Genomic DNA, 12,128 nt, shown 5'->3' with positions numbered 1-12,128 from the left:
TTATGAAGAAAAATTTTTTTTGCATTACAAAATTAAGTACCCTAATTCCCTACGCATTTTCCGCCAATTATCTGCTCAAAAAAAGTAAAATGAATGAGGTGCGATTATACACTGCCGCATATTTTTGCATCTTTTTTCCTCAACGTTAAAGTATTGAATCTTACTTATTAACCACAGGATGAACTTCTTAAGATTGCTTCTGTGTCTGTTAGGTTGTTTATTTTACCTAGCCTGAAATTTCCTTTTACGCTTTCAATGCTACGTAAAATAAACAACCATACAGGCAAAGAGGAAAGCCTTCGTTAATGCCTTAGCTCCTTTCCGTTTATTCCATTGTCTTGAAGTAATTAGTACTGTAATCACAATTTCAAGAAGAAATCTTTGGTTTTTGAATTAATACTATAAAAGCTTAAAAGTTATTACTTCGCGTTTTTAATTTAATTGCTAAAATTGACTTGATACGTTTTTTAAATTATTTTATTAAAAAAGTAGCATTTTTTCAAAATATATCTTTAGTTCAACAACTTTACACAACTTAAAACATTTAAAATACTGCATTTTATACAAACATACAATGGCTTTCAAGTAGAGCAAAGAAAGAAAACCATTATCATTGGTAACGTAAATCAGGGAATGTTTGGTGAACTTAATCAGGGAAAAGTCGGGGAACTTTTTTTCACAGTTCCTGCGCCACCCTGAAAAAGGAACCGGTCATCAGGGACGGTCAAATGAAAGCAATAAGCAATCTTGATTGCTAAAAAAAAAACTAATCCATTAATAGTTTAAAGACAGTATTTTGCCTAATATTTAAAAAATATATATATATGAGGCAGTGAGAAGCAAAAGGTTTCAAGTTGACTATTTCAAGTTTCGAGTAAAACGCATTTAAAGATCAGATCCTAGGTAGGCTTTCATTGAAATATTTTTCTAAATCATGCTGTACAGCAGCACCTACCAGGACTATTAGTGCAATCTGTTGCCCCAAGACAGAGGAGAGGTTCACCTACCATTTGTACTGGTTACGTCCAAATTTTTAATTTTGCCAATTGCATCCCTTTGCTTCCCACTACCACATATATCCAAATTTGAGATTACAATCAATAGTGTTTTGTAATTAACTTTGAATATATGTCATCCCTGAAGATGTAAGTGAACGGGGGGGGGGGGGGGGGGCTAATCTCAAGTCAGAGTTAACGCCCTCGACCTGCCTCTGCACCCACTTTTTGTTTTCTGTGCCTTCTTTTTTTTTTAAATCTTTGCGTGATCGGGAATAATTTTCTGAAGCCAATTAATATATCGAGTGTATACAACTTACTTCTTGTCGCCCTGTATATATATACATACATACACACATTTTGCGGTTGAAACCACGGCAATAGGGGTACTGTAGCAGACGAAAACTCTCTCCTCCCTGCGTCCGTTACCACCTGCATTTTCGTGCCTTGTAATCTCTTCTTTCTATTTAAAAATGAGGGCTTCCGAATGTTTTTTACAGTGTTGAAACAAGCATAAAATATGGGAAAAGGTCAGCAAATCCCTAAAAACTATTGGAAAAGAAATGAATCATAGTACCTGAAAACTTAGGTTTCGTTTATTCGCAACTCAAGACCTTAAATACGTCACCTTACGGTGATTAACAATACTAAAGAAAGAGGTAAAACATTCCATTCCACGTGTTTTTTTTTTTTGGGGGGGGGGTAAATTACAGGCTTCAGACAGTTTATGATGTAATCGGCATTTTTTGTTTTACCTTTTTCATCCGCCATTAGACTGACTGCAGCTCCCCTTGTTGTTTATTGGAGTTGCGAATATGCTTACGTTCGATTAGCGCGACCGGTGGTTGATCACATGACAACAACGACGTCAGAGATTACTAACAGGTTGTTCACGAACAAATGCTTTATGGAACGCTTTCGGTTGATCATCGGTTACTTGCGCAGACGAACAACATGCAGGTGAAAAATATTATAATTGGTCAAAAATGTCACGTGGTTCCATCAACCAATGAACCAGCTTAAGATGCGGTTGACCGGTAGATCAATCGGTGGGGTTCATAGAACGACGTCGGAAGCAACAAATTAACCGGTAGCGTTTAAGAACGCTGCGGTTAGCGAGTGGTTAGTCACCGGTCGGCCGGGTGAGCTCGTCGAACGCAACGACTATCGTTCGCAACGCCATTTCACTAAAAATCGGTGTTTGCATGATATTTCTACCGAAAAGTCTATTCGAACACGACCCATGCAAAATGTTTTTTTGTTTGATGAAGAGGAGAGACATTTGTATCTACGTCCCTTATCCTTTCTGCGCAATTGTACTGCATAAAATGAAAGCAAATTTGACTAAGTAATTTGCTTCATTGCTTTTGCGGATTGGGTGAGAGATAATGGTTTATTAGAGTAATAGAAATATTTCAAGATTTAATTGAAATGAAATTTTAGCAGAATTAAAATAATTTCAAACTCTCTTGAGTGCAAGACCATGGACATTTCTACAGATTAAAATAAGCAACAGGTGGTAATAAACTGTTCTTATTTTTTATGTCAGAATTTTACTGGAACTTTTCTGCTGTGTTGCACCCGAAAATAATTTTAAATTTTCGAATAACATTTTTGTTAGAAAAGAGTTTTTCAGGCACGTGCGGTGACACAAGCAGCTGTAATGTATCCAATTGTCTTCCCTATTTGTTTTGTAGTATATCTGACTAAAAGTTAATGCCGTGTTGAATTGAGCATTTTTAATGCAGTAAAAGCAAAATATGTTTGAGACGTATTACTGATTAATTACAAAAATACATTAGAAATGAATATCAGCAACACCTTAAGAAAAAAAAGCAATAATGAGTGAAACTAGGGTCGAAAATGTGCAGCGTTGTAAAATGCTACTAAAACACCACCAAGTTCATAGTTTTTCAAAGCAAATATTGCATTGAATTTAACCGTTCACTCATAATGAATTTCATTCTTCGTTCATAGCAGCAAAATATTCAATTGCAAAATCGAAAACTGGTAAACTCTTTCAGAGCATGTAACAGTTCACATTCAATCAAACAACCCTGCAATCTCTCCATGCTTGAAACTGCTTGCTTGGTTTCGAATCTGAAGAAGTGCCAACAGCAGTCTCTTAACATTGGATAGGAGCGACATTATGTTGCCATTGCACACTCCTTCACAGGGCCTGATTAAGGCATGGGCCCAGAGCACCAATGGTTGGGGGGGGGGGGGGGGTAGCACCGAATCAGTTGCTAAAGTTTCAATTTGACCATTCCATATCACACTATTGTAACATGTAAATATGAAATCTACACCAGAGGAACCATATTCTTCAAATCTGAGCAAATTTTTGCATTTGCAGACAACATAGATATTATTGCAAGAACTCTTCTCGACCTGAAACAAGCTTTCCAAGCCCTGGAAAGCGAGGCAAGTAAAATGTACCTTACTATTGGTACTTATAAATTTGAAAAGTTGATAGTTTTATATGTCAGGGCTCTGAAGTCAACATTAACAACAATATTAGTTCTGAAATACAAAGAAGAATTTGCAGGGCCAGATTTGAAAGCGTAGTGGCCCCGCGGCAATGAAGGAGTGGAGGCCCTTAATCTGGGTTCGAAAAGATCATAATATTTTCGAAAATATCCGATACTTTGATATATATCTGAATATTTTGATACATATGTATATATCCGATATTTTCGACCCCTGAAAGTTAGGATATTTTGTAAAAATTTTATTGTGGGGGCCCCTTTGTTGTGGAGGCCCTGGGGCAGTAGCCCCGCCGGCCCTAAGAATTGATGCTGCCATTAGATGCTTCTACGGATTGAAAAAGTACTTAAAATAAAATTTACTCAAAAGGAAAACTAAACTTTTTATCTCTAAATCTCATATCAGACCTGGGCGTCATTCCAAGTTCGTCAGCTTGCGAGATCAAGATTTTCGCTTACGTGATCGGTTGTGACGTAGAATTGTAGCAAAGTAGCATTTTAATCTACTCGAACTTAGCTTGCGGCTAGGTTCGAGTAGATTAGAATACTACTTTGCGACATTTCTACGTCACAACCGATCACGTGAGCGAGAATCTCGATCTCGCAAGCTGACAAGCTTGGAATGACCGCCCTGTACTCACATACTCCTCAGAAACCTAGACATTGACACAAAACAATGAAAATGCCTTTGGTGTCTTTGAAGGCCACATTTTAAGGACCATCTTTGGAGGAGGTTGATGGTATTTGGCACAGGCACTCTAAGTTAGAGCTGTATCATGCTTTTAAAGAACCTGATGTGATAAAAGTTATATAAATCCAAAGATTCAAATGGGCATGCCATGTTATAAGATTAAATAAAGAACGAGCAACAAACAAAATTTTTTTGACTAAACCTTCAGGAGTTAGAACAAGAGGTCGACCTAACCTAAGATGGGTTGATGGCCTTGAAAAGGATTTGTCTACCATAAAAGGGAAAAATTGGCAAGCCATGGCCAAAAAGAGAGAAGCATGCAAAAAAACTGTTGAGAAGGCCTGGGCCCACCCAGGGCTGTCGTGCCATGGAGGAAGGAAGGAAGGAAACATTAAATCTATAGAAAAAAAAATTCCCTTAAAAATGTAATATCTTTCTCAAATCCTAAACTCACTCAAAGTTTAGTCTTTACACTATTAAAAATTATATTATGGATAATTTTGATGTTTATAGCTTACTACAATGTCCAAAGTCTGAAAACATCTCATATTATAATGTTTAATCATTGTATACTGTATCACTTTTATTTTTCATTTTGTATATATATTGAATCATAAACTATCGTCCAATTTAGCATGGCTGTGTTAATATGCAAGTATCAAAATATTTTATTTTGTTAGTATATAGAATAAGTAGGGGGGAGGGATGCACCAACTTTTAAATTTTGTGCTCAGTGTCTTCAAAAGCCATAATCGAGCCGTGCCCCTTCATGCTTACTCATGTATGGCTCAAACTTTTGGCTTTCTCTTTCATTCGCCTGGGGATAAGTGCTCCGAGAAAATCGTCATTTCGTCTAATAAATATTTTTTTAGTTTACTTTCAGTGAAAGTCAAAATAAGAAAAAAATAAAATTCATACTTTCTGTCAATTATGAACGTACAAACGAGGAATGGAAATTTTTTTAGAGTGCCCAAGCTTTGCTTGGTTTTCTTGAGCAGACCTTATGTCACTGGAGTTTTTATAATTTTAACTAGATAGACTAGAGGTTCTCAAAGTGTGTTGCTGTACCCCAAGATGCAACGAGAAGAGGCAAGGAGTGCCATGAGGGGCACATGTTTTCAATATATTCATCTACAATAAAATAAAGATAGAGGCTAGGGTGTTGTAAGATAATCCTATGATCAACAAGAAATAAGGTATTTCTTGTTTTCAAGGCTTATCTTCATTTTTTTTTCCAGGCGACCTTTGCGCTGAGCTGGTTGGTGTCTTTAGTTTTGCCTAGAGCCACTCGACCGACCTGTCAGATTAAATTTAGCTAATTAAAAAATTCAGATCCAGTTTGGATCTGAATTTTTTATTGTTATGGAGCTAGGGTTACCACAGTAAAGTTTACAGAAATTGCCCAATTGGCCAAAATAATACTTTATTTAATGAACTGTTCACTTGCTGCTAATAATTGCTCGCGAGGAACAATCAACTAAGGTAATAACTTTCCAGAAAAGACAAGCACTCAAACACGCACTGGCTCATCTATATAGTGACCTTAGTTCTGCCTAAGGCCACTATTTAGATGAGCCCAACACATCAGCTTAAGATCAGCCATTTTGGATTGGAACGCGAGTTTGAGTTGCTGTCTTTTCCGACAAGTTATCGTGTTTGGTGATTTTTCACTGCAAACAGTTATTGGCGGGATGTGAATTGTTTATTAAATAAAGTATTATTTTTGTTCAGTTTGGCAATGTCCTGAAACTTTGCCCTGGTAACCCTAGTTCCACAACAGTGAAAAATCTGATACAGAAAGGAGAAACTTAAGCTGATGCATCGGCATAGGTTTTCCCATCCTGAATGAAATAATAATTTTAGAATTTAATTTTTTAGATTAAGTTGTACCTTAAGATTAAACAAATCATTTTGTGAAAACTCGAAATCTCTAAGTGGTTTAGTTGTTGAGATATAAGCAAAAGCATGCCTCAGATTTTAGGTCACAACCATAGCAGGGTGCTTTTGTACTCAAACCTCACAATTTTAGTCGGAAGCTAAAATAGTTTTAACCATTCAGAGACCCTTAAAAAGGGGGGGGGGGCTCATGGACCCCGCCTAATTGGCATATTTAGTAATAAAGTCCTATGAGTAGGGTGTCATTTTACTGCCCGTCGGACATACAAGTTCCAGTTTTGGTGTCTTACTCTTAAATTCTCATTCAGCAGCAACCCTGATATATCATTTATTTTAATATTTTCCCTTACATTTCTTTCTGTTTCTGTATGCTTACAGTTTTTGATATTTTTGAGTGTTCACTATTCCAGATATTTTTGAATGTTCTGTAACATGGATGCTCTTGGAAAGTCTGATTTGGAAGTACTCTCTGCTCCTACAGTTCGCTGCTATAAGCATGACCGAAATGAAAAATTGAATTTTATGCTTAATGTCTTGATGGTTGCAGCTTTGGTTTCTGCTTTTAGTTTTGGAACTGGCCATTTCATTGGTGAGTTTTCTAAAATTCATTTTTTTTTATATTGCAAAATGCTGTCAAACCTCGATTGAAGGAAATCATCGGGACTGAAACTTTATATGTTAAATCAGGGTTGTTTGTAATATCGAAGTGCAAAAAAAAAAAAAAAAAAAAGAAAACATGCCTAAACTGAAAGCCCTAATAAGCAACTGCATAAAAATAGCCATGATTTGAGAGTGTACACTTTTTATTCAGCATTCTGCGACTTATTACAAACTAGGTAATTTGAAATTTTAAAATGCTGAGCAGTAGCTTGACAATTTCCGTGATACTCGACTCGAAATAGTTCTCTTTTAACTCTATGAAGACAGGGCCCGATCAAGACAAACTGGTGCCCAGGTCCTGAGTAAAAATTGGTGCCCCCCCCCCCCTGCAAAAATCAGCACAATTTCAAAGTCAATGTTTTATACTAGAAACCTAATACACTAGAAACCTACACATTACTGCAGAAACCTGGGATTTGAATACCAAACACTTGATAGTCACCATACTAATCATAGTTAAATTGCCGTACCTTAAGGTAACAATGAATTAAAAAACAATTTAAAACTGCAAAAATAGCAACAAAAAAAAAAAAAAAAAAAAAAAAAAAGAAAGAAAAAAACTAACTAATTCTGACATTAAGTTTTAAAAAGGCTTCTTTCTGGCTTTAACAGATGCAAATGTGTCGATCACATCATCGAAATCTAATTTTGATGTCGCGGAATTTTCAATGGTCAATAAGAAAAACGCCTGTAAATTATCCTGAGAAGCGCATCTTCTCAAACGATTTTTGATTATTTTCAAAGCTGAGAAGGAACTTTTCCTTTAACAGAGAAAACTAGTATGTTGTGGCCATCACGAAACTTTCTTCTATATTTTTCTTTTTTTTTCTGATCCCTCCCCATGCTTGACGAGGAAGCAATATTCTCAACAAAAACAAAATTACACATGCAAAAACTTGACGACCATCCCAATGTTTGAATTATTTTAAAAGCAAAGCAAAAGAGCGAAAACTGAAAGTTATTTTAAAAGCCTTGCTTGAATGAATTACAAATATTTTATTTGTTAACAAACATAAGATGGCAACAGTTAAAAATTTTAAATCATTGAGATAATATTTCCTACCATTTCCATACAATTAAAATCACGAGAAATACGCAGACGACAATCTATTACGATTTATCTTTCTTATTGTTGCATTAATAAAAATATTTTTATTCGCAAAAAAAAAAAAAAAAAAAAAAAATCAACACCTCTTGGAGCGATTGGCGTCAAAATAGAACCAAAGCCTGTTTACATATGGATTCACATATATTCCAAATTTCAACCAGAACGTAGCATTACTTCTTGAGATAGGGCACTCAAAATGGAAAAAAAGAACGGGTGATTGCGCTACCCCCCCTTTTTAGCTGTTGACACAAAAATAAAATCAGTTTTTATACCCACTAAGGGCTACTTGCCGATAAATTTTTCTTTCATTCCGTTCATTATTTCTTGAGATACAGCAGTCACAATTGACGACCAAAAACGTTCTATAGCTCAACCCCCGTTTGAGTTATTGACACCAAAATTGAATCAGCACCTGTTCCTGTTAGTACCAACATATGGACCAAATTTTGTTTGATTCCGCCAGTAACTTCCTGAGGAATAGCAAGCACGCGTAACTCGAAAAACGTCCCATTGCTCCACCCCCCTTGGAGGAATTCGCGCCAAAAACTAATGGGCACAAGTTCACATAGGGGCACATATGTGTACCAAATTTCGTTCGATTTCATGCGGTAGTTTTTGTTGTAGAGCGGCCACAAAAAAACTGGTCACACACAGACGTGACACACATACATACACACACACACACACACATACATACACACACACAGACAGACAGACATTTTCCAAAAATAGTTGAAATGGACTCAGCACACCTCAAAACGTTCGAATCCGTCAAAATTCGAAATTCGAAAATTTGCACGAATCCAATACTTTCTTCTATATATTAGATATAGAAGAAAGTAAAAGGAAGTAATTTAATTTAGTCTATTTTAGTGCCCCTAAATTTGTGGTGCCCAGGTCCACGGACCCGCCGGACCGTGCGTTAATCAGGCCCTGTAATGAAGAGAAAAAAAAAATTACTGTGTCATTTACAGCCTGCTGCATGAGATATGATTGCACAGTTTCCAGGCCATGTAAAGCATTAGAAAAAGTAAATTTTAATGGGATTTTCATTATCGCTTTTTGTATCGGAATCGCTATTCATTAGTTGCCCCCTTGCCCATCAAAAATGGCTGATTCCAAGAAAAGTCTTTTTCTGCTTTGGACAATATGGATGTAATATTTGGAAAATAATCCAATATTTCCAAACTCAATTTAACAAAAATTTTTTTCCCCGCTGTTAAAATAATTTGTTAATTTGGGGTTAGTTATTCGTTAAATAGAGGTTTTTGCCTTCATTTAGTCAAAGAAAAGGAAAAATTCGCTAAATTGAGAAATTCGTTAACTCGGGGTCTGACTGTAGCTATATTCTAGCATGTATAAACTATTGAAATGTTTTTGTTGTTAAATATTTGATGCTTAAAATTTATCCGATGGATGTGTGTTAATGTTTCTTTGTTTCTTAGTGTAAATGATAAAAAGAAAGAAAGCAATCGTTATACTATTTTCTTTTTAAATTAGAGTATAAACCCCAATTTAACGATACCCGATTTAACCATTTCCTCAATTTAATGATATATTTCACTGGTCTGGATTTAACTTCGTTGAATGTATACACTTCTCGATTTAACAATAACTTTTTCCAGCCCCCTACAATCATTGAATTAGGGTTATACTGTAGAAAACAAAGACTAATAATTTCTGTAATAGAATTGCTTTTTATGAGATAGTGGGTCTCAAAAACCTGATTTTGTGAGCACTGACAACATTTTTGAATAACTGAAAGTCCATGTAATTGCATTAATCCAATTTATTTTATCTTATTCATGTCACGTAAGTTGTAAAACTATGTAATTTCTCTGAGATTCCAATATTTTGAACATTTATTTACATTACATTACTGCTTATGATACTTCTTTATGTACTTTTAAGTATTTTAATTATCAGTAATTAATGTATTTTTTTATATTGATGATAAAGGCTCATCACACAAATGTAGGAGTATTGATGGATATTTAACTGAACCCTTAGTTATACAAACTCCTGATGGCCTATTGAAACATAATGTAAGTTATCTGAACTTTGTCTTAAATTTTTTAGTTAGTACTAATTTATTTTGAAATAAACCAGAAAGTGTTTTTTCAGTTTGAAGCAATGACCAGCAGACACTTTTTTAGTGGTCACAGTTTATAAATTATGTCTCTTCACAACTGTTGATGAAGTGAAAAGGAATAATAGGTTTACTTAGCACTTAGTGAAATAAAAAGTTCCATGTGCAAACAAACTTTAAACTGTTTTAACCCTGAAAACAAAGTGCATACTTCTCCTTTCTCTGGCAAAAGAAAAAAAAAAGTGAACAAAAGAGTGTTGTAGTAATATTAAATGAAAAATGATCAAATAAGCTTTGTGCTAATAGTTTTTGATGCTGAATATGCACCATATCCTGGAAGTCCAGTTACATCTCATTTTAGGGTGTCCCAGCAAGAGTGTGGTGGAAAGGTTTTCGCTACAGCGATATAACCTATGCCTACCAGCATCTACTGGAGAGGATTTTCTCCAGTTTTGGATTGATTCATTCTGAACTTAGAAATGAAATTTGTGTATAAAAGGCATTAAGACTAGAATTTTGTTACTGTATGATTTGAGGGAGAAAAGGTTTTGAACAAGAAGAAATATAATATGTAAATTTCAACTAAAGATACCCATTTTATTTGTGAATGTCAGTTTGCAAATTAAACCAAACAAGAATGCTCTGTACCTTTAGTTTTGAAAAATTAAAAGCATGAAGAGACTTCTTTTTTTTTATAATATAATTTACAGTACTTTTTATTCTGTAATTATCGTAGTTCTTTTATTTATCTCCTTCATTCTACAGACAAGCGCTTTTTTCAATCCAAATTATGTTTGGGATCTTCGTTGTGCATTATTTAAAAAATCTAAACAAGTCAAAAAGTTTGGTTTAGTGTATGAAATCATAATTAATAAAACTAATAATCACTTTTTTAGGTAAATTTTTTGACAATATTAATTTTGGACAGGTTTTGGACAGTCATGTCAAAAGAGGTTTTTGACATAACAGTAAAAAGTGTGGTATAAAACCACCTTTTGTCCAAAACTGACCAACACTGCTACTTGCATTTGTACAGTTCTGAATATTAAAAAATGACAATATTATGTTCATTTATTGTTTTATTTCTGAATGCTGGTTTGATCATTTGTTTTCAGGTCTTGAAGAAACTCAGTTCTGAGAAGCATAGCTGTAAGCAGCGATGTTTGAATGACATTGATGTCACTGAAGGTGTTACTATGGAAACAGCTGGATATAGCTTTGCCAGAGAAGTTGTTGATGGAGAAAAAGATATGGTGACATTGGTTTCAAATAATTTACTTAAAAACTCTGCTGTGGTACTTGATAAGTCAATGAATAGTGTGTTCAATAGTCTAAGTGAAAAAAACAATGTAAATGATTCAGGTGATACTCATGAAGCAGAAAATGACGAAGTAACCCAGAATTTTATGAATACTGTATCTAAAATCACAGAACAGCAAAGCAGTGATATTTTAAATTTAAATATCATGGAAAAATTCCGGGAGAAAATAAAACATGTCAATAATAAAGAATTAGATTTACTGACTAATCTCAAACAGGACATTACTGTGGTAATAAATTCTCTGAATTTAATTTTTGGTTTAAAATCTAAATTTAGTGATGAAGATCTTAAAGCAGTGAAAAATATGCACAAAAGTTTTGAAATGGGCTTAAATACAAAAATATCTGAATTAGAAATGTATGTTAATGATCCTTTGTATGAACAAAGACCACAAACTTTCAGAAAGCAATTTTTCAGTTTGATTCAGTCAATTGATGGCTTGTTGAAAGCTCATATAAAAAGCTTTAAGAAAAATAATGTACCGATGAATAAGACACGATTAAATAACGTAATTTTGAAATCACTTGATGATCTAGAAAGAAAATGGAAAAACAGTCAATTTAAATCTAAAAACTTCAAAAAGAAGCATTCTGAGAAGATTGAAAAGTTCCCAAAAAAGAAGACTAAGCAAATGAAAAAAAAAGTCTTCCATGCTAGCGATAAAGTAAAAGTTACTCATAAAAAAAATAATTATTTAAAAAAGTATAAATTTTAACATGGAGTTTCTGTAAACTATCGTTGCAGTTATTTCGATGATCAATTTTATTAAATATCAAGATTTAATGCAGGGATATTGTTCTTAACTTTAAGATGAAAGTTTTCGTGACCTATAATGTTTTAAAACTAATCATTTGAAAGGGGTGCTTCTTAGATTTCTCTTAG

General features: G+C 34.3%; 1 protein-coding gene across 1 annotated transcript; it reads left to right on the top strand.

The window, feature by feature from the left end:
* Nucleotides 1-2,375: 2,375 nt before the first annotated feature.
* Nucleotides 2,376-12,087, top strand: LOC129221531 (uncharacterized). Its single transcript, XM_054856022.1, has 4 exons — nt 2,376-2,511; nt 6,479-6,657; nt 9,796-9,881; nt 11,041-12,087. Exons 2-4 carry the CDS (start codon nt 6,489-6,491, stop codon nt 11,959-11,961), a joined length of 1,176 nt encoding a protein of 391 aa, XP_054711997.1. The 5' UTR covers nt 2,376-2,511; nt 6,479-6,488; the 3' UTR covers nt 11,962-12,087.
* The last annotated feature ends 41 nt before the right edge of the window (nt 12,088-12,128 follow it).

The sequence above is a fragment of the Uloborus diversus genome, chromosome 4 (genome assembly GCF_026930045.1).
Source record: "Uloborus diversus isolate 005 chromosome 4, Udiv.v.3.1, whole genome shotgun sequence".
NCBI lineage: Eukaryota > Metazoa > Arthropoda > Arachnida > Araneae > Uloboridae > Uloborus > Uloborus diversus.
The sequence above is the reverse complement of the archived record's forward strand: the minus strand, read 5'-3'. Positions and strand labels throughout refer to the sequence as shown.